The sequence below is a fragment of the Lissotriton helveticus genome, chromosome 10 (assembly GCF_964261635.1).
Source record: "Lissotriton helveticus chromosome 10, aLisHel1.1, whole genome shotgun sequence".
Classification (NCBI taxonomy): domain Eukaryota; kingdom Metazoa; phylum Chordata; class Amphibia; order Caudata; family Salamandridae; genus Lissotriton; species Lissotriton helveticus.
Window position 1 is genome coordinate 142225719 of NC_136071.1, and position 23697 is coordinate 142249415.

The following is a 23697-nucleotide window of genomic DNA, read 5'->3' on the forward strand; positions in this document are numbered from 1 at the left end:
AATGAAGCATACACCCAAATGCCAACATGATTTAAAAGTCGAATTCATTCTTGGAGCTCCTGGTTGGGAGACTGTTAGAAGCAGAGACAGGGCAAATATGTGGCTGTGGCCGCACATTTGTGAAGGCATTTACACCAGTGTGTGACAGCAATTTTCAAAGTCTGCAAGTCCCAGTTCATAAACAGGATTTGTACACAATGTGATGGACACAACAAATGTACTCGCATTTTTAGTCCAGCCCTCCGTGCATAACATGCTGTCTATCTTTATTAGGACTGTTTTGCCGCAGAAGAATGCAAGTAAAGAGATTAGGGTGAAGTAGATGTCCAAAAGCTCCTGATATTCAATGTGACGGCCCTGGTATTGTGGGGTCCAGGTGTCCTCAACAGCCACAGGATGGAGGTGCACCCCTCAGCCCATTAGTGAGGTGCTGTGTTAATGTCCACCTGATGAAGTGCACGTTACTTGCAGAAGAGGGTTGAGGAATGGCAAGCTGAGCAACAAACTGTTGCTGTTCCACTATATCAGAGTGCATGGAAACCTGGCCTTTACCAACATTAGATCTTTCCATTGACCCTACACGTGTGGCCATTGCCTCACGAACCACTCTAAATGTGGGGGCATGTGCAGCCTGGCATGTCGCACTACGACACCGTAAGAAGCCTTTATCTCCAAAAACCTTTTTTTACAGTACACACCATCTTACTTGAAAGAGAGGCAGTAGCTTTTTGGATGCACTCTCTTGGTTGGGGTATGCTTTCCAGTAGACAGTGTGGACCCAAGGAAGGGTTAGATTTGTTGGGGCTGGAGATCAGACTTTCTGGCATGGGTGGGGAATCCTTACTTGTGGAGTGAAGACACCACTGTTTGAATCTGTTCTTGGCAGGGAGCGGTCCTTCTTGAGTAGTAAGAATCAGAGGGGGTACACTCCTTTGCTACATTGGTGTGACAGCACCAGCTCAATAACTCCTTTGCTTAGGCATTCCTGCACCTCTCACTTGAGCAGCCGATTATCTGGTCTGAGAACATGGTGTCGAGGGGAACTGTTTGGAGGGGTAGTTTTGTGTGAAACTCTAGGCATTACTCCTACCATACTACTGAGAGCACCGATCTGTCTGAGGTTATTTTCTTTCACTGGAGATATGACAAAAAACCTCAGTCATTCCCTGACAGGTGTTTTGTGGTCGGGGGAGTGGAAAGGGGAGTACCTTGTTTGAGGCTGTAGCGCCCCAGCTGGAGCCACCTCAGCCCTTTGCTCTGCCATTAACTCTACAGCCACTCCATGAGAATGCTTTGAAAGGATGCATGCCCCCAAAAGAAATGCTGCTGGTAGCCCTGCCTGTGAGTGGATGCTGGTGCCTTGGATCTGCCTCTGGGATGGGGTTTGTGAAAGGTGGGCCTTTGTAAATGTAAATATCATGGTATTTATAGAGCGCACTGTCACCAGACGGTCACCTTGCAGTGTCGCCTATTTGGCTTCCTGGTGCTGATACTCATACCGCTGTGGAACCCCTCCTGGCTTTCCCTGTGAAGTGTCCACTCCTGGGCACCCCCAGGGTGAAGCCAGGCAACCTTAGCGCTGTTGGGGCCGGTGTGGAGGCTAAGCAAGCTATTGCCCAGAGTTGCAGCGTGGGGCCCGTGATTAGAATAGGCACCGAGGCGAGAATTAACAGGTCCGAGGAAATTGAGCCCGAGACCCCGCCGAGGCGGGAATCGAACCCTGGTCCCTGGCCAGAACTCTGCATCAGGGTCTGCCGCTCTAACCATTGAGCCACACTCCTCCACCTTTGTGTGGAGGACTGAAAGGCAACCATGGATTTGGCAAGATTTAGGTATTTTATGTTTTCTCTAGCATGTCATCAACCTGAGGGCTAAAGAGATGCTCCCCATCTAAGAGCATGTTACAAAGGTGCACCTGCATCTATGCCGGAAACCTGAAATCAGGAGTCAGGCATGGTGGCATAGGAGGATGCTTCTGTTAATTCATCTGGAGTCAGTGTGTGCAGTATCCAGGGCACATGTAATGTTTGCATCAGATATGATCGTGCCCTTCTCCACTAGCTCTTCTCCTTTCTTCCTGTGTGCCTCTAAGAGGTGTTTGATTAGGTCCTGTATTTTTCGCAACAGAAAGCTATGGCCGCAGACACCCATCCCTCTATATCACCTCTTTAAATTGCCTGACTCTCTTAGAGGTGCAAAGGTGACCAGGAGCTGATCGGATCTTTTGAAAGTTTTTGTTCTTTCTATATAAAATGTGAAGCACCTCTTAACATCTAAAGTATGAAGTGCCCATTATGCTTCATTTGAGGGGTTTTGACAAATTGACTTTAAAACAATAGGTTCATTGAGGTAAAAATCTGTAGGCAAGGATTAGTAAGTAGGATAGGTCTGCGCTCCTTGAATTGAGAGTATGTCCTCCAAACTGTAAGAGCTTGTATTTCACAGATTTAACGACAATGAGAAGAGCTGTTCTCCATGTAATATGTTTGATGTCTGCCTTATGTATAGAATCGAAAGGCCTCATCAGTTGAGCTAAAATGGTGTTCAGCTGCCCAGGAATTGGTGGATTCCTAATTGGAGGATAAGCCCTAAAAAGTGCTTAAAAAATTCATTTATCAGTCTGTCTGACCATAGATACCTTTTGGGTTCTGGATTGCATAAATCTTAAAATTGATGCCAAATGGACCCCGAGGTATGAGACAATCCAGATTGAGTTAAGCATAGCAGGTGTCGAACAGAAATGGCGACGCTCGTTAAAGGAATACCAATTGCAACGTCTTACCCATTTTGCTTTGTAAGATTTTTTAGTGGACACTGCTCTGTCTTGTGCCAGTATGTCTGTGCATTGTTGAGGAATGTTCACCTGGTAAAACTCATTGTAGTTAGGATCCCGGCTGCTAAATTGAGTCATTTTGGGTTGAGGTGCATCACTTGCCCATTGTTTCTGGAGAGAACTCCAGGACTTATGGAATGCAACACTGTTCAGACATTAGTATGAGCCACATGTACCAAAAGGATTAGTTACTTACCTGTAATCCTAGTTCTTTTCCAGGGGTATACTCATTAAAGTCATAAGCACTGAATTATCTCCGCCCATGAGCGGGAACCTGGAACACATAACAATATACATATATATGTGTAAATATATCAAAAAGTACATAGTACTAAACTAATTATACACATATACATGTATAATAACCATAATATGCAGCCTACCATATATACATAGGCTAATAAAGCCAAACTTACACACGTTCTGAAGCATGAAAATATGCTGTATATAAATGCAATAAACCGGCATGAGCCTAAAATGCATTTCATAACCATGAAAACCTTTTATTTTCATCAAAGAACCTGTTGTAAACAGTTATTAGCCTAAAAGGCTGCATATGAAAAAATATCTGCGTACAGAAAATCAGACTGGCACCCTGCCTTTAAGGCCCAGAGAATCTGCACACTTTGCCTTTAAGGCCTCCAGGAGAACTCTGTTCCCATCATGCACCACAGGTGACAGTTAGGTCAGTTCTTTTGTACGGAACAGTACATTTTAGCAGGAATCTGCACTTAAAAACTTCATAATACATATTGAAAAAACCTCAATGCTACTGCTCGCCCGGGGAGGCGGGAGGGTGCTTATGACTTTAATGAGTATACCCCTGGAAGAGAACTAGGATTACAGGTAAGTAACTAATCCTTCTCTTCCAGGGGATACTCATAGTCATAAGCACTGAATAGAGTAGCAAGCTCATACCCACTAGAAGCGGCCGAACAGATAAATGCATAGCCACACTTTTAAACCATAGTGTTTAGCTAGAATTAGCAAACAAATTTCTAAGGGATGCTTGTCCCACTTGTGCATCAACCTGCGCATCAGAATCTATACAGTAATGGCGTGTAAACGTATGCACCGAACGCCAAGTAGCTGCTTTACATATCTCAGACATAGCCACATTCCTAAGGAGAGCAGTGGTAGAAGCTTTCCCCCTCGTAGAATGCGCCCTAGGTCTACCTGATAAAGACTTGTGGGCTAGCTGATAAGCCAGTAGGATACATGACACTATCCATCTAGAAATGGATCTCTTGGACGCTGCCAAACCAGTATTTGTAGGACCATAGTTCACAAATAGACGGTCCGTGTGCCTCAAAAACTTTGTTTTATCTAAGTAAAATTTCAAAACCCTTTTCAGATCTAATGAATGTAGAGCCCGTACAGCCGGACTCGAAGGGTTTGGGAAGAAAGTAGGCAATGTTATGGTTTGATTAATATGAAAATCCGACACCACCTTGGGCAGGAAAGCAGGATGAGTTCCGAGCACCACTCTGTTTCCATGAAAAATAGTGGACGGTTCATTGCAACACAGAGCCTGGATTTCGCTCACCCTACGAGCAGAAGTGATGGCCACCAGGAACGCTACTTTCCAAGATAAGTGTTGTAAGGACGCTTTATGTATGGGTTCAAAGGGGGGACCCATTAACTTGGTCAAAACCACATTAAGCTCCCAAGGTGGAGAAGGAGACCTGACTGGAGGATACACCTTCCTTAAACCTTCTAGAAAATCCTTCACCATCGGCATCCGAAAGAAAGATATCTGTCTTGGCGATTTTCTATAAGCAGTTATTGCAGCAAGATGGACTTTGATGGAACTAAACTGCAAACCAGATTCAGCAAGGTAAAGTAGATAAGGTAAGATCACCTGTTCTTGACCTTGAATAGGGTCAAGACCACTGTTCTCAATAAGCTGCGCAGGTGAGCGCGCGCGCATAGAGGTCACCCTAAGCGCGCAGTGAACTGTATTTACCGCACTCCCTGCAACACCGTCGCTACTTTAAAATGCAAGCGGCGCGAAAAAATGCCATTTCTTTGCGGGAGACTGACAGTTCTTAGAGTGCACATCTGAGGGATATGTACTAGTCCTTGTGCTATTTGCAATCCACACCAGCAGCTGGTCACTGTTAGAAATGTAATGCAGAGTGTCATACACGCGGCATTCGATCGTTTCACGCTCGGAAGTTAAAACTCTTCCTTTGCGAAGGCCACAAACTATAGAAGCTCATTTCCTTAGTTTACCACTATGAAAACACTCTCTGATAGTATGGTGTTGAACCACACGACTGCAGCTCACACGGACAGAAAAAGTAAAAACCGTTCTTACATACAGTAAGAAAAGTTTCAACATCGCCAACTCTAACAAAAACATTGGGATGTATAACACCACAAAATAACTATTTAAAGATGTACAGGCAGACGCATTCTTTGAAATAAAGCATTCTCAGTAGATCCTGGGTAACTCACTGCTTTAAAAATCTGCATAATCGAAATCCGCAACCAATCACATTCAGCCTGCCTTTTCCCGACACACACAGCCGAGCCTCTCTCTCATTACATTTAAGCAGTGCAGTGTGCACGAGCGGCCCCAGCCGGGCCTCTGCCCTGCCCTGACCTCTGAGCCTCTTCATTCAGGAATAGGTGACAGAGAATAAGATTGCAAGGAGCGAGGTGAGGTCGGTAATGGGTGATCACTGATCAAGTAGAATGAAAGGAGAAAGAGAGAAAGGAGCTACGAACATAGAGGGAAGAAAGAAGGGGGAGAGGCAAGTACAAGCAACTTTATTTAAAAACGCTGCAATAGCTTTGGAAGAACGTGTATTTAAAATGCCACAAGACAAGTCATTGTTTCCTATCTGAAAACATTCAACTTCGCTCCTAGAACACACAAAAGTTTAAAATTAAAGGCTGCACATTTTCCACAATGTCCACAGAAGGAGCAGTTTGAGTATGCCCCCCCCCCCAGTAGATATTGCTGCACTAATATTTTAATCGTAACCCTGTTCCTGTTCAGTTTAAGGGCAACTGTCAGTCAACAGCAATTGGCTTTAAGTCAAAAAATTATAAAATCTGGATCAGGGTTAGCCTACAGTAACTGTCAGACTAGGGAGTGAAGTAAATTATATAAGCCCGTAATATAAAAAAAAAAGGTCTGATTAACAAGTACATGGTGTACTGAAGTAATTTGATGAACAGGGAAAAAAAAGATGAACAAAACGGATTTGGGGGCATGGTTAGACGGTGGGAAGAGCAGGACTGTAGCATCATTGAGTGATGAAGATAAGATGAAGCATGACATGGAAAATAAAATTGCTGACATTAACTTTATGCTGTTGATGGAAAGATTCTTGGACTAACAAAAAGGGTGCTTGGTGGCTGAGGCTGAGAATACTTTGCAGTGTGATTCTACTCAGGATTCACATGCTATGCATCGTTCCACCAGCTGGTGGGTTGGTGAGGAAAAAGCATTCAAAAAAAGTATAATTTTGCATTGGCCATAGGTGCAGTCTGTATATTTAATAAAAAGGTTGCCCATAAGGCCCGGGTTCCCTACTTAGTGCCCATTAGCTTCAGTTTATATTTCCCTCCATACTATTCAGAAGCACTATCCAAATCACAAACAGAAATAATTGTCCTCTGTCAGTCCCAGAAAGAGTTTATAGCTACCCTTGAAAGAAGAAAATAGAACATGAGAAAAAAAGTGCAGAGGATCTAAAAACACTGAAAACTGACATGAAGACACTTTTTTCCAACCTGCTTCGAGAAAACAGGGTTATGTTTAGTGTCTGTCTTTTCAGGATGTTTCATTTTCTGTCTGCCTACTGTGTAAATGATGTTACCTAAGTTAGGCTTGCATGATGTCAGCAATCAGTGCCTCCCTCATGATCATGAAAATATTATTTGTTACAACTGCACTCTGTTTAAACCAAACTGTAGTGCAGATAGTTCAAAGTGGCACAAAATATGAAGACTGCAGTCCAAAGATTTCGGTTTTCTGTAGTGACAAGACAGGTTTACATGTCAATTGCAGCAAATTAACGCAATGGAACAATTTTCCCATTCTGATGAGTATTAGGAAGAGGAGCCATAGGTTAGTATCTGTTCAAAAAACAATTCTGACTTTCTCGAAAAAACTATAAACTGGCAATGTCAAAAACAGAAAAAACGTGGGAGTCAAAATCGTCTGGACCAATACTGCTTCTGTTGACACAAGATGAAAATGAAACACTGTAAAAGTGAAGTGATGAGACACTTTTCAATTCGACTTGGGAAGCAGATGAAACTTAAACCAAGGCCAGATTTCTTTAGATCTTGAACTGAACTTAAGTTGAAAGCAAAACTTTTTAATTAAACGTTTAATGGTAAAAAACGAGATCCTATTGGCACTGAATGACATCGTTTTTTTAATGAACCACATCGTCTTGACGGCCATTCAGAAATTATTTATTTACCACAACATACCCAGGAATCTGAAAACAACGTACCAGACAACACCAAGAAAATGAGCAGTATACTAACGAAAAAGAATGGAGATTGAAAGAATAGAGCATTGAATGCCTTTAACTTGTAGTTACTGTGCGGAAAAAGATAAGTCTGAGACTGAGATGGTCCATTTGTGCAGTGATCAATTTAAAACTCCTGTTACCCAGCTGGTATTGACATCAAAAGTGACAAAATATGAAGGAGATCCTATAATGTATGCTTAACTATAAACAACAAGCACTGGCATAGCCAATAGATCTCGCCTACAGCTTTGCCAATATGTCTTAGCCATGTTTTACAGCAGTGTGGCTGCTATCCAGTATGGCTAAAAATTACTGGTGCAAAGTGACGTGGAGTGAAGCCTTCTAACGTGGAGTAGAGTGCATTGTTATGGAGTGGCGCGGAGTTGAGTGTTATGGTGTGTTATGAAGTGGTTTATAGTGATGTGGAATGTAATCTAGGAAGTATAGTGTTGACCTAAAAAGTATCCGATGGCCCTGATGCAGACTCTAGCATATGAGGGCTATACTCTATACTACTAAGCAAAATATGGTTAATAAAAACAGTCTCATTGTGCTCTTAAAAACGATAGCATTGCCTCAACACTGATTTTATTATGAACAATGCTCGGGCTGTTTGATGCTAATGTTCTACCCCACAACCGACCTCCGAAATTAAGACATGACATTTTGACCTTACTACCAGTGAAATACCTAAATCAACATTTACACCCTTGTTAGGGTAGGACAAAAACATACCTGAAAACATTCAAATTTGCTCCTAGAATGCACAAAAGTTTAAAATTAAAGGCTGCACATTGTCCACAATGTCCACAGAAGTAGCAAATACTGTACCTCTCCCTCCATCTCCTTCTCCCTCCCTCTATCTACCTCTGTCCCTCCCTTTCCCTCACTGTTCTGCCCTCTCCCTCTCTGTCCCTCCCTCTCCGTCCCTCCCTCTCTAACTCCCTCAACCGCTACCTCCCGCTCCCTCCCTCTGCCCCTCCCTCTCCCTCTCTCTCTACCTCCCTCTACCTCTTTCTCCCTCTCCATCTACCCCCACTCCCTTACCTCCCTCTCTCCCACCTTCTACTCCCTTCTACCTCCCTCCCTCCACTTCCCTCCCTCCCTCTACCTTCCTCTCTCTCTCTCTCTCTACCTCTGTCTCTATCTGTCTGTCTCTGTCCCTATCTGTCCAAATTCTGAATGTGCTTACATCCAGGCGTGCAATGCCCATTGGGCTCAAAGGGCTTAAGCCCCAGCCTCCCCCCACTTACCCATTTGTTTGTGGCAGCCCGGGCTGAGAGAGCTTCCTGTGCGCGCACACAGCTGTACCCGAGTACTTCACAGGGCTTCCATTTACTGGTTAATGAGGCTTTGTTGTTTTTTTCACACCTTCTTACAGCCCGTGCATCTCCACTTTGCCTAGAAACGACAAGGCAAGGTGCATGCGCCGCCAATGAAGGCCTGCTAGGCCGCTGGCGGCCCGCAGGCCGTACTATGAGTACCACCGATGTAATTAGTTCACACAACTTTAAAATAATTTTAAAGTGCTTTTAACTTGTATTTGCTATTTTGTCAGCTAAAAATTACGGCAAACCTAACCACACAACACAGTATAGTTTAACGTGACACTGTATGTGTGGAAATGCACCATCTTTTCAGATTTTTAAGCAAAAGTTTGGAGGGATATTTGGCGCTGCACACACGCACGGTCTGGTTCCTGGCGCACATTGCCATGGCTGCAGCGCACATAGACCCTACACTGCCGCACACAGAGGAAAAAAATTAGAGGGAACATTGGTCAAGACCCTTACTCTGACATTAAAGGTAAAAATGTTTCCACTTAAATCCGTAGGATTGTCTTGTAGAAGGTCGCTTTGCCTCCTTAAGGATGTTCATACACTCCGGATTCAGCTGTAAGTGCCCGTACTGGATGACTTCAGGAGCCATGCTGCCAAGCGTAGAGAAGGCAGATTGTGATGAAACACTCGCCCCTCCTGTTTGGACAGAAGATCCGGGCGACAAGGCAATCTCCTGTGTGGCACTTCTGACAACTGGAGGAGATCTGGGAACCACCACTGGCGTGGCCACTCTGGGCAAATCAGTATCATTCTGGAGTCGGTCTTGTACATCCGGTTGATCACTGCTGGTATCAACGGTGTCGGTGGAAAGGCGTACAGCAAGTTTTGACACCAGTCTATCAAAAGGGCATTCCCTTGAGACCCTTTCTGGGAGAAACTGGACGCGAAGACGGGGCATTTTGTGTTTGCCGCGTCTGCGAACAGATCGATGTCTGGTGTTCCCCAAGCCTGGAAAATGCCGTGCGCGACGTCCTCGTTTAGAACCCAGTCGTGCGCTTCGACGAAGTCTCTGCTGAGGTCAACCGCCTGTGAGTTGCGACTCCCTGGCAGGTGAACCGCTGTTATTGACAGGTCTCGTGCTAGCAACAAATGCCAGATGGTCTGGGCTTCTATGGACAGAGTCCTGGAGCCCCCCTGCTTGTTTAAGTAATACATTGTAGTTGTATTGTCTGTTTGAACCAGGAGGGACCGAGTCTGTAGAGATGGTGCCAGGGACTTGAGAGCAAGATGGACCGCTCTGAGTTCGAGTAGATTGATATGATATCCTTTCTCGAAGTCTGACCATAGCCCTTGTACCTGCAGAGGGCCCATATGCACCCCCCAACCTTGGAGAGAGGCGTCTGTGATCAGAGTCTGCGTTGGTGGGTCCTGATGAAAAGGAACTCCCTTCATCAAGTGTGTCTTCTTCATCCACCACCGGATGGAATCTCTTGCAGACTGTTGGAGATTAATTCGATCCTCCCAGCATCCCGTCCTCTGCTTCCACTGATCTTCCAGACACTGTTGTAGAGGACGCATATGCAAACGTGCGTTTGGAATGATGAAGATGCACGATGCCATGGACTCCAGAAGAGAGGACACTTGCCGAACTGTCAGACGTGCAGACTGAAGGAGAAGAATACACTTCGCCTTGATGGATAACCACCTCTCCTCCGAAGGACACACGTTTTCTTTTTCCGTGTCCAGTTGAGCACCCAGGTAGTGGATCTTCTGGGTGGGGTTCATTATGGACTTCTTGTAATTGACTTGAAGACCCAACTTGCACATGAGTTGGAGGCATATCGATAGATGTTCTTCCAGTAGAGATGGGGATGAACTCTTCAGAAGCCAGTCGTCGAAGTACGGATATATGAAAATCCGTCTCTTTCGAAGACAAGCCGCAACTACCGCCATACATTTGGAAAATGTTCTGGGAGCTGATCTCAGGCCGAATGGGAGTACTGCGTACTGATAGTGATGAGCAGCTACTTGAAACCTCAGAAACTTGCGATGTTTTCTGGATACCGGAATATGAAAATAAGCATCCTTCAGATCGATGGAGCACATCCAATCCCCCTGATGTAACTGGGGGAAGATCTGATGAAGAGCCAGCATTCGAAACCTCTCCTTTCGAATGAATTTGTTCAACCGTCTCAAATCCAGAATGGGTCTGAACTCCGTAGCTGGATCTTTTTTCTTTACGAGAAAAAAAATCGAGAGTATAGGCCTTGACATCTCTGCTGAGATGGTACCAGTTCTATGGCCTTCTTCAGAAGGATGTTCGCTTCCTGTTGTAAACGCTTTACATTCCACTGTAACATCTTTAGAGGACGCATGACAGGGGGTGGCTTCTTGAATCTCAAAAGGTACCCGTTCTGAATGATACCCAGCACCCATCTGTCCTTTGTGATCTGTTTCCACTCGTCCAGAAAACACACAATACTTCCTCCAACCGGAGTGGCACACGGTTGTGGAGGAAGCCTCCGTTCATTGTTTTTGAGGCTGTTTGGTAGCGGATGACTGCTGCCTATTTCCATTGCCTCTGCCTCGCCCAGGTCGCCGCTGTTGGAATTGCGACCTCTGTTGATTCTGGCCTTGGGTTTGCGAGGACCAATTCGTCTGTTGGCTCCTCTGCTGGAAAGATCTCTTGTCATAGGGACGAAAATTACCCCGACGTTTAAATTCTTTCTTCTTTTCTAGACCTACGGCCTTAAGAGTGTCCAACTCCACTTTCATCTTGGACATCTTATCGTCAGCATGAGATCCAAACAGAGTCGGACCATTGAACGGTAAATTCACTATTTTCCTCTGGGTCTCAGGCTTTAGCCCAGTAAGGCGTAGCCAAGCTGAACGCCTAGCACAAATACCGTGCGCATAGCCATGCGCTGCCAGATCCGCCGAATCAGCAGCCGCACTAATGCTCTGGTTAGCCACCAGTTCGCCTTCTTCCACAATCTCCAGGAAATCCTTTTGATCTTCCTTAGGGAGTTTATCCGCAAAACGAGCCACCGAGTCCCATAGCAGATGATCATAGCGGCCCAGTAAGGCTGCAGCACTGGCCACTCTCATGACCGACCCAGAGGTGTTAGCCATTCTTCGCCCCAAGGAATCCATACTCTTGCTATCCTTTTCAGGTGGAGCAGAAGAGGTAGATGCTGCAGAATGCGCTTTTCTGACTGCCGCCACAATAGGAGAGTCTGGAGGTGGGTCAGAGCGCAAAAATATTGGATCTTCTTCTGGAGCTTTGTACTTTTTTGCAATCCTAGTAGGACCTGAACCCACCGTGGCCGGAGTCAAGAATGTTCTCATTGCTGGTTCTATCAAACCGGGCACTAACGGCAGAAGAGGTCTGCCAGACGTCTTGTGGTGTAGGGTTTCAAAGATGACTGACGATGTCACTTGGGGAACTGCCATCTTGATGTTGAACTTATTCGCCCCACGACATAGTACATCATTAAATGTGCTCAAATCATTTACGGGAGACACTCTGGAAGGTGGAGTAGATGATATAGTGGGAGAATAGTCTCTATATGACGACCTTGAAGAGGACGCAGATGACGTAGAAGATGGTGAAGGGGTTCTACGCCATCTCTGAGGAGTTGCCGATCGCTGCCTCCTACGCTCCCTCAAACGCTCTCTCACTCGGGATTTCGAGCGTGATCTTCTATGCAGCTCCGACTTAGGGACCGGAGCCCTCATCCCCATCAGTCCAGCATCTGGACGCATCTTCCAATACCTCGGTGACATGTTAAGAGGCCGCTCTACACGCACAGGTGAAGCTTCAGTTGAAACCTGCACAATATTTGCTGAAGACTTGGAGGCTCTGGAGACTACACTGTGCTCGGAGTTCGATGAGCCAGATGGAGTCCGTTGGCTGGGCACCCATTGTCTGTCATGTGACACCTGCCCTGAGGTTGAGCCAGAGTGCGCCACCACAGAGGAGTCCTGATGCACTGTCTCTTGACCCACCACAGACCTGCCGTCTTTCTGACCCCGCGGTGAAGACGCCACTAAAGGTTGTGGACTTATTTCTGACCTCGACAAAGACCTAAGTGAGGTCCGAGAGGCTGGTCTGGATAGTCTCGAAACCGACCTTTCATCAGGTGGGGGAGGCCTAGACTCTGACACTCCATGCTTCGAGCCCGAAGCATGTTTCGACGTCGACATACGTCAAGATGGAGACCTCGACCTTCTCTTTTTAGGTCTCGAAGTCTAATTCTTCGACGCCGATCTTCCTCTCGATGTCGACCTTTTCCTCGACGACGACTTAAGCTACGACGTCGACACTGGATCCTACGACGTCGACACTGGATCCTTCGACGTCGACACTGGATCCTACGACGTCGACACTGGATCCTTCGACGTCGACACTCGATCCTTCGACGTCGACACTCGATCCTTCGACGTCGAACGCTTCTCTTCCCTCAACGTCGATCTCTTACGATCCTTCGACGTCGAACCTTGCGCCCCCGACGTCATCCTTACTGCAATCGACACCACATGTCTCGACGTCGAAAAAGATTTCGGCGGCGACTGTCGAGACGCTGAACCTTGCCTCACCGGCGAAGTCCTCGACGTCGATGGAGCCCTCTTCGACGCCAACAACGCTGACGGCGATCTGGATCTCGACGTCGAGCGCACCTTTTTTGACGGCGACGCTCCCTGGAGTCGATGTTTTTTAGTTCTACCTTCAGGAGTAGCTGTTCTTCGACGTTTTTGTTGAGAAGATGGCTTAGCAGATGATAACACGCTCTTAGAGCCCTTCTCACCACGGCTTTCTCTCTCCAGAAGGCCCAGCAACCTCATTTTCTCCCTTTCTCTTAAAGTCCTACTAGAAAGGTTGAGGCAGTGATAACAATCTTCCACCTTATTAGAAGCTGGAAGACAAACCACACAAACAGAGTGTGGGTCAGTTTTTGACATCTTCTTCCCACAGGAAGGACATTTGTAAAATAAAGGTGGCCTTCTGACTAAAAAATCACCAACAGTTTAGTCAGAAAAGGATATTAAATCACCACCAGAGTAGTATATTGTCAAAAAGACAAGAAAAAACCAACTTCTGACAGAAAAACTGCCAAAAAGAGCAGAGCTCAAGTTCCAGGTTCCTCACAGAACAAGCCGGAAAAAAAACTGACCTAACTGTCACCTGTGGTGCATGATGGGAACAGAGTTCTCCTGGAGGCCTTAAAGGCAAAGTGTGCAGATTCTCTGGGGCCTTAAAGGCAGGGTGCCAGTCTGATTTTCTGTACACAGATATTTTTTCATATGCAGCCTTTTAGGCTAATAACTGTTTACAACAGGTTCTTTGATGAAAATAAAAGGTTTTCATGGTTATGAAATGCATTTTAGGCTCATGCCTGTTTATTGCATTTATATACAGCATATGTTCATGCTTCAGAACGTGTGTAAGTTTGGCTTTATTAGCCTATGTATATATGTTAGGCTGCATATTATGGTTATTATACATGTATATGTGTATAATTAGTTTAGTACTATGTACTTTTTGATATATTTACACATATATATGTATATTGTTATGTGTTCCGGGTTCCCGCTCATGGGCGGAGATAATTCAGTGCTTATGACTATTAATGAGTATCCCCTGGAAGAGAATTGCCTTGGCCACACCGGAGGTATCAGCATAATCCGGCACAGCTCTCTTCATCTTGTTCAGAGTTTTTGGAATTAGGGGTATGGGAGAAAAGGCATACACAAACATATCTCTCCATAATATTTGGGGTGCATTCCCCCATGATCCCTTGTGCAGGGATCTCCTTGCATAATATTGGTATTTTCATCAGGGTAGCAAACAGGTCTAGAGACGGTGTTGCCCATTTCTTGAACATTCTGTTGATCTGATATTCTGACAGTTCCCATGCATGAGAATCTTTCAGAGACCTGCATAATTGGTACGCCTACTGGTTTTCCTGGGCTTGTACATGCTGAGCTCTCTTGGAGACCTTGTGTTGGAGATACCAGCTCCACATGCCCTGTGCCTGGACAGTAGGTGTATACTTGATCCAGCTTGCTTCATTAGCTAAAACACTGTGTTTGTGTTGTCCGTTTAAAACAAGATCAATGACTTCTTTAGTCTTGGCAAGAAAGCCTGAAGCCCCAAGGCCACCACTTACTGTTGTTCTAGGAAATGTATGTGTTTTCTCTTTTCATCGTCTAGCCACCTGCCGCTCATTTCAAAGTCTTGGAGATGTGCTCTGCAACCTACCATGAAAGCATCTGTTGTAATGACATAATTTGGTGATTAGGTGAGAAAAGTTGACACCGCTTAAATGTTGTCCTCCGTCTCCCACCAATTCATTGCCTTTACCATTTCCTCGGTTATACGGATAACACAGACGAATTAACCCTTGTCTTCTGTCTAAATTTGTCCACCTGTTCCTGCAGCGGCTTCATGTACAAGCGACAGTTTGGGATCCAAGGAATGCATGAAGATACCAGTCCTAGAAATGATTTGTATTGCCCGACTGATGCAGAATTGTTTCTTGATAGGGTATATGCTAATGCCATTTCTTTTGTAGGATACGCCTTGCAAATCGTTGTGTCCAGAACGGCCCCAGAAATGTGATTCTTGTGTTTGATAATAACACGATTTCTCTTTGTTTATTTTGAGACCAAGGTTTTTGTAAAGCTTAAGGCATGCCTTTGTAGAACTCACCTCAGTCCGGTGCATGTTTGTTTTTATTATCCAATCATCTAGGTAAGGAAATACTTGATGGCCATTTTGTCACGGGTAATCTGGTGCCGTGCACTTGGTGAATATTCTTGGGGCAGAGTTTAAACCAAATGGAAGGACTTTGAATTGGCAGCGACATCCGGCCTCCTTGAATCGGAGATACCGCTTGTGTTTTACACGTATCGGGAAGTGGAAATAGGCATTCACAAGATCCAATGAAGTCATGTGATCTCCTGAGTTTATGAACTGAGTGATATGTAGTAGCGTAATCATTCAGAATGACTGTTTTTTTAGGTACTTGTTGAGCTGTCTCAGCTCCAACATGTCTCCATTTTCCATTCTTTTTTTTTTAATCTTTTTTTTTTTAACAACGCTCATAAGACCATACGATACAATGCGGTGTACAAATAGCACGTTGGGGAACAATACAGACATCATTCAGGAGTTACACATCAGGGAATCACAAATGTCTTTCATCAATACGATTTAACGATTCCTCCACAAGGGCATCTGCATCTCTGTATGTGCGCCATGGCGCCCATAATTTCTTCCATTTGTTTTGTGCACCCCCTGCTTTTATATACCGTTTCTTCTGCTCTTTGACAACAGTCTAGGTCCCGCTGCCAATCTTCCCATAAAGGGGGTGCCCGCACCCCCCATGCCCTAGCAATATTCTGTTTCACTACCCCCGCCGCCAGGGCTAACCATATCCAAACATACCTCGACCAGTCGCTGTCCCCCTTGATCAGCAGGAGGAGCCACTTCGGGTCCATCGGGATTGGCACTCCCGCAACCCTGGACATAGTGGCCGTAACTGTCACCCAGAATGCACTGATCACCGGGCACTCCCAAATTATATGAAAGAAGGAGCCCTCTTGTTGACAGCCCCGCACACAGAGCGCCGACAGACACCTTCCCCATGCATAAAGGTGGGTGCGAGGATAGTATGTGCGATGGAGGGCTTTGAATTGTATGAGCTGAAACCTAGATCGAATAGCTATTTCCCTGGGCCCCTGGAGCGCATCCTGCCAATCCTCCTCATCGAGGCATCCAAGGTGTTGAACCCAGGCCGCTCTAAGACTGACCAAGGGATCTGGTATATTGTTTATTAATTTCCAGTAGATGGTGGATGTAGGTTTCTCCTCGATTGGGTCTAGTAACAAACGATCTTCCATCGGGGAATATTCTGGGACTACTGTGCCACTAGGTATGTGAGAGCGGAGCAAATGTTGGAGGCCCACATACTGATATCTATGCCAGATATGTAAACTGTACTCGTTCTGGAGGTACTCGAAAGGGCGGATGGCGTCTCCCTTCTAGATGTCCCCCAGAGAGTCAATGCCCATTTGCTGCCAGCCCTTAAACCCTGATAGCGTTGCAACTTCCCTCAACAGGTCTCCTTGCCAAAGTGGAGCTTTCCCGGTGAGCTTGCCAGCCCAGCCCAGGAGCCAATTTGCCTCCTGCCAGCAGAGGACAACTACCCTTGTATGGTCTGGCCACACCTTCTGGGGTCTTTGGGCATACAGGAGAGTTTCACAAGTGCCAAATGGCATAACCATTCTGTCCACCCTGTAGGCTGGTTTGTTCCTGTCGGCATACACCCAATCATTAACCACCTGTAATTGTGTTGACCAGTAGTATAATTTGACATTCAGAACTGCCAGCCCTCCGTCATACACCCCCCCATTTTCCATTCTTCTTCAGCAGGAAGGAAAATGCTACTTACCAGTATGCATCTGTTCTTGGCATGTAGAGCTGCAGCTTTCTACACTTTGCATTAGATCGCCACCGTGCTGGGCTCGGATGATTGCATGTTGTTGTCGTCTTGGAAGAAGTCTTTGTAGTCATGAGATAGGTGACTCCTCCCTTGGACGATAGTGCGCATGGGCATCGGCTCCATCCTTAGATTGTTTTTTGCCATGATGGGAAATGATTGGAGTTAGTAGAAAGAAATAAGGGATGTCCATGTGTGTGTATATCTAATTAAGATAAAAACTGGAACAGATACAGGTCCCGGGGAGAATGGAGGGCGTGTAGAAATCTGCAGCTCTACATGCCAAGAACAGATGCATAGTGGTAAGTAGCATTTTCCATTCGAGGCATACGAGCTGCAGATTCTACACTTTGCATCGATTGTGCAGCAGTGTCTCCCCTAGCGGTGGTCACCTGTATCCGTTGGAGTAGTTTGAAAGAGAGTTTTGAGGACAGCTTGCAACCTCTTGCTGGGTGGAATGCAAGAGGTTTATGAATACATTCTTGAGTGTGTCTGTGCAGAATAATGTCCAAGACCCATCTGTTGGAAGAGATGGACTTCCGATTGTTTTAATAATTGGTGCGTGTGCCTTAGGTTCAAGGGAGCTAGATCGAGAGAGGCGACAGGTGTCATTGAATTGCCACAGTCTCCTAGAGGACTCCTGTCCTTTCCCTGCCGCAGCCACTCTTCTGCCTGGAGAAAGTTGTTGCCAGCGAAGGTCGAAATTTCTGAAGAGAACTGCTGACGGTATCCCCGTTGTTGGTGGTGATATGGCTGATATCTATAAGGCTGATATACTCCTTACAGGAATATTGTCCTCTGCCTCTACCGCCTTGAAATGATTGAAATATTTTCTGTTGAGGCTCTCCAAGCGACCTTGCTGTTACCGTGTCACCCTTTATGGATTGTAATGCGTCATCAATGTGTTTCCCAAAAAAGGGCCTCTCCATTGTAAGGCATGCATAAAATCTCTGATTGCACTTCAGGTCTGAAAGCAGTTGCCTTCAACCAACCCTGCCTTCTCAATACTGCAGCGCCATGCATTTGTCTAAAACCAGTGAAAGCTACATCTACTACAGTATCTATGATTTCTGAGGACATTCTTTCTCCTTCCTGAAGGATAGCTCTAAACTCGTTTCTTTTCCTCAGGCAGAGAATATGAGTTGTGTTAAGTCTGACCACATTGGACAGTAATACCTCCCCAGTATAGCCAAAGCATTGGACACCCTTATGGTAATAACCGCAATGCAAAGAAGCACTTTCCTATGTTATCTAATTTCTTGCCTTCCCAGTCAGGAGGAGCTGAACAAGGTGATCTTTGTGCTGCTTGCGTAACCAGAGTCTGGTTTCGGGTGACCAATCAAAAAGGCTGACTAACTGTCTGGTGACTTGCATTTCTTATCAAGTCTGGGTATTACTCCTGCCGCTGTAGCAGGATTCTTTATGATCTTAAGGCACTCAGCCCAAATATACTTGACGATTGGTATGGATCTCACTGATTTTCTGGTTGACTCCTTAAAGTCATACAAGAAACAGTCTGTTTGCTGAACCAAGACTGGTAAACCAAACCTCTTAGCAGCTCTTTCTAATACAGCATGTAATCCCCCTGTATCATCCGACGGCTAGCTAGCCACAAGAGGCGATGGGGAGCAGATAAAGGTGTCACATAACAGTCCTTTCGCTTTCTGTGTTAGTTTCTTGATCCTGGGGTATTTCACCCTTTTCATGTCCTTCTTCATCAGCAAATGTCTCAAAAGTCATCAAAGATGTCCTTGTTGTGTTCCAGCGAGAGACTGATGTTGCACTCTTTTTTTGTGGTCTGACTAGGGCTACCTGATATTGCACTTTTGGCAAAATTGCTAAGGTGCTTTTTCCATAATACCTGCGCATTCTCTGGAACGTGACCTGAAAGCGTTGAGGTAAGTTCGGAGGGTGGCCTATTTCAGAGGGTTAAGAAGTCATTGATGTAATGTCTCAAAATAAGGCGCTTGGGCATCACTGAAGAATTTCTGATCAGGCGCAGTACAAGCAACAACTGTTCTCAAAGTCGCTGAGATGGGAAACAAAGTCTGAAACCAAAGAATCAATCAGAAAACATGTTAGTGCCACAGCCGGCACTAAACCGTCCAAACCAGATTGCAGAAGAAAATAATCTGGGGTGAAGTTGTTGTCCTGGTGCACTGCTGACTAAGGGAAGAGTTGCAGCACGTCTTGTGACTCAAAATGTCTTGAAACAGAACAGGTTGCAAATGTCCGGGCTCTAAACTAGATAGTAGGAGTAGGGAGAGAATGTGTATCTACAGCCACACATGTTACAAACATTTTTCAGGCGTATTCGCAACATTTGGATTAAAAAATGTAAAGCAAATGTCATCCATCATAGGCATAGGAGTCTTCTGCTCTATTGTGGGAGCTTTTTGACTCAGTTTGAAAGGTGTTCAGGGATCCTGCACGTGGGATAGTCAGTGCTAATAAACAGTAATGAAGACCTCACTAATTGGAGCATATTTAACATATAATCTTTCAAAATATAACTAAATAAATTATGGCATGTCATCATTGTTTTTCCATAGTAAGTTGTGAATAGCTACCGTTGGTGCTAAATCTCGTGCCCACAGAGTCAAGGTGTTCCAGTTGAAGCGGTGTAGAAAGCTGGCACGATGCTCTCCCACACCATAGAGGAACAATGAAGGAAGGGAAGTGGAGATCTGCAGAAACTGATCAGCAAACATCAGGGGAGCAACCGTTGTATTAAGCCTGGGCAGGAAAAATTGAATGTTAATATAAAATACAGATGACAGAGCAAAATATAAAAAATAAATCTGAATCTAACTAAAGAGTAAACATGACATGCTTTAGGGCAGAATGCATGAAGATTAACTACACACTTGCAATCAATACATTATAGGGTAATATTTAGAGAAAACCATGCTTTTTTAAAGGTATGTCAATAAACTGCTTCCTCCTGACGTGCGCTAGGTGGGAGAGAAGGGGCTGTGGCATTGCATGCAGCCCAGGGCTATACCAATGCCCAGGCTTTGGGGTTGGGGGTTCAGACATAAGGGCTTTATTAATTGGAGCCCATACGCGAGGACGTCAACTGAGGTGGTGTGAGATAGCACACAGAGGACACAACATGAGCTTTTCTATTTAACTTGTAGTTACTTTGGTTTGAGAATTTTCACTAACTCCTCAACGGGCAACCAGATATATACCATTCTAATGAATCAGTAAAATAAACTGCAAACATGGTGACATTGTTAATATAACAATTGAATGAGGAACATAATTCATATAATGCAGACAACCCTGTAATAAAGCTGTGGGTTAATTGTCTGACATTTCTTAATTAAGGCACCTATGTGATGTATTCGTAGGATCCACTGCCTACTTGGTGCCATGTCCACTCAGCAATGGATAGGCAGGGACAGTACTAGAAGGTTGCGTTCAGGGCAAGAACAGCAACATTTAGGTGCAACAGGCTAGTGACAATTTACTCCTTTCCTCTTTCATGAACATATATGATGAAGAATACAGTTGGTCAAAATATAGGACCAATATATACCCAGTAGCTTGTGTCCCTGTAAGGTGTTCGCTTTCACTACTTCTTTAATTCTTCTGCTGCTTATTATACTTTTTGTTTTTTGCCATAATATGCATTAACAAACACGCTGTTGACTTAGGACAAGATTATCTACATAACGAGATAAAGTATTAATAATCACTGTAAACATCTCTGTTTTGACTGTTTGTTGTGGACTGGCCGACTTCTCTGGGTATTATAAACATATATATTTATTTTTATTTTTTCAGATAAGGCGGGTGTAGCCCGATGGACGCAAAAATGTCATCATTACTCCCACGGTGTATGGATGTGGGAAACAGAGCCAACAAAGAAATATGGCAGGTTCCAATTGAACATTTCAATTTCAAATTAAGTTCAGGGGACTCAATGTGACAGGTTGTGTGAAAGTGCCCTCTTTCTGCATGGTATGCCCCCACTTTTTGCTGAATTGTTGCTGTTCTTTGATTTGGTGTGCCCTGGTCTCCTGCTAATCAGGTACCCAGGGCCTATGTTCCTTCCCTAAAATTGCATTGAAGCCTAAACTCAATAGGCATCTCTGGCCACATGTCATCCCCTGGTAAATGATACCACAGGTACCCAGGGCAGTGTGACCAGAGAAGGCCTCTAAGGACTGCAGCAATTATTGTGCCACCCTTAGAGATCCTGTACCCTGACACTCACACACTGCCTTTGTAGGGTGCGTGTCTTGGTGCAGAACAAAGTGAAGAGTCGACATGGCACACATCCCTGTGTGCCATGCCCACAAAACCACTGCCCTGGCAGGGTGCACTGTGCCAGTGGTGAGGGTCCAGATGCATGAGCCCTGTACCCCCCTACAGTTCCCAAGTCCATTCTTGTTTTTTTTTTTTCAAAAAAGGTTACCTGGCCACCAGTTTAAGTACTGCTAATTACTTCTGCAGATTTCAAAATACAACGCGACAAGTCATTGCACTTTACTTTCACAGTTTTATTGATTCAACTTAATTTGAAACATCCTTTCATTATTTTTTGTAGCATAGAAAGAATACACATTTCATTCATTTATACATTCCTCATGAATAAATGTTGGTAAACACATAACAAAATAGACAATTCAAAACTTAAAAATGACAACAATGAATTAAAATCAAACAATTACACGAGTCGATGATTCAAACAATGCCTGTAAGCGCTATAGCAATTATTATTGTACAGTTCAATGGGCGCTTATAACAGGTATACTGCGGGGTATATTTCATGTAGTGGCACCCTCTCTAGAGCCTCAATGTAGATCCCTCGCAGGCAAAATATTGGCGTGCCTACACGTTTCCAATCCCCCTCTGCCTTAGGGGATTATCATCAGGGCATAGACCACGGTGTAATATTATCTTCTTTGCTGTAGTTCAATCTCCTATTATTCTCTTCTTGTACACTGGAGTCTTCGTATTCACTTCCGATGACTCCCACCTTTACGGTTTGGGTTTAACCAGAGTACTTCAAGTCCATTCTTGGGCATTGTAAGTGCAGTGCTGCCATTAAGAGTATATGGTGCAGGGAGTTTGTCATTACAAACTCCACAACACCATAATGGCTCCACTGAAAACTGGGAAGTTTGGCATCAAACTTCTCAGCACATTAAACCCACACAGATGCCACTGTGGGATTTAATGTAAAATGCACAACAGAGGGCATCTTAGAGATGCCCCCCCTTAAACTCGACCATTTCGACTGAGTGGCTACTTAGGCTGCCACCACAAATGTTTCTGGACCCTTGGGTCGAGAGCCTGCTGCTCTCGGGGACCTGAAACAATGCACATCCTGGGACGAGGTGCCAAGCCTCCTCCCCCAGGAAGCGAAGGGTTCACGAAGAGGAAGCTTCAAAGGCATGCCGCCTTTGTGAGCCTCCCCAGACCATTTGCTGCTTTCAGCAACTGGTCCCCACTGGTTCTACCCCCTACTTTGGGCGGGAGAACCTGCGGGAAAACAAGTGAGGAAAAGAGGTGTGCCCACCATTGCCAACTCCACCCCTCAGGTGGGGGAGGTGAGGTGAAGCACAACTCTGAGTCCCCACCATCTTGAGGATGGGGGTGAGACCCAACCAACCAGGGCAGGCTCCTGCCCCCCTCCAGGAGGGTGGCATGATTGTGGGTGTACCCACCCCAGGGAAGGGACCCATTGGTCCTTGCCCTTTACCTACCTGTAACGCCCCTAAATATAGTATTTAGGGGGTACCCTGAACCTTGCTTCCTCAGATTCAGAAATGACAAGAAAGAAGATAAGAAGGATCGAAGAGCCGTGCAGAGCAAACAAGAGGACGACACCCACTGACTTGGCCCCAGCCGTACAGGCCTGTCTCCCCTCGAACCTGCTTCTGCGAACCTCGGTGTGTCCTGCAGCCAGTAACCTCAAAACACCCTGAGGACCTGCCTGCCTTCACTTCCAAAGACTGCTTCTCCTGTGAAAACCGGATTTATTAAACTGCAACCTCTGGCAGCAGCCGGAAACCGCGAATCCAGCCAAATCTGCACCGCTGAACCCGGCCCGAGCTCGAGTGGTAAAACACCACAAGGTCGTCACCCCGGCGATCCTGACCCAAAATCCGGCGAACCCGGACCTGCCTCAAGCCTCCAGCCGATGCCTGCAGCCTAAATCCAGAAGGCCCCCCTGACGTTGAGGGTGAAACAAGAGTGCATCACTGACCCTGGGGGACCCCCGAGTCTAACCCCAGAAGCTTAACTCCCACAGTCGATAACTTACCTGTGAACCGATAACCTGTTTTCCCTCCATAGGATAACATTGACAATTTTCTTCCAAAAAGCTGTAGTGTGGAGTTTCGAAATCTAAACATATTCTTTAAAAATCGGACGAATAACCAAAACGTATTTACTTACCTGTTTGCAGGAAATGTCCCAGTGCTGAATCTAGGTATCCAGCACTGAGTTAGAAAAGTAATGTAAAAAGTAACTTACCTATGCCTATTCATTTCAATGTACTGTACTTGCCAAGTATTGCAACCTACTGCATCCCCTGTAAATCAAACAAAGTACAATTCCTATTG

The 23697-nt window shown here is 45.3% G+C and overlaps 1 protein-coding gene across 3 annotated transcripts in view; it reads right to left on the minus strand.

Moving 5' to 3' along the window:
- Positions 1–23697, minus strand: part of LOC144786032 (lysosomal alpha-glucosidase-like) — an 828834-nt gene that overhangs the window by 682318 nt on the left and 122819 nt on the right. For all 3 annotated transcript variants that reach the window (XM_078664954.1, XM_078664952.1, XM_078664953.1), the window contains exon 4: positions 19687–19852. In XM_078664954.1, coding sequence (XP_078521080.1) covers positions 19687–19852 — 166 coding nt within the window. The remainder of the gene's footprint in view (positions 1–19686; positions 19853–23697) is intronic.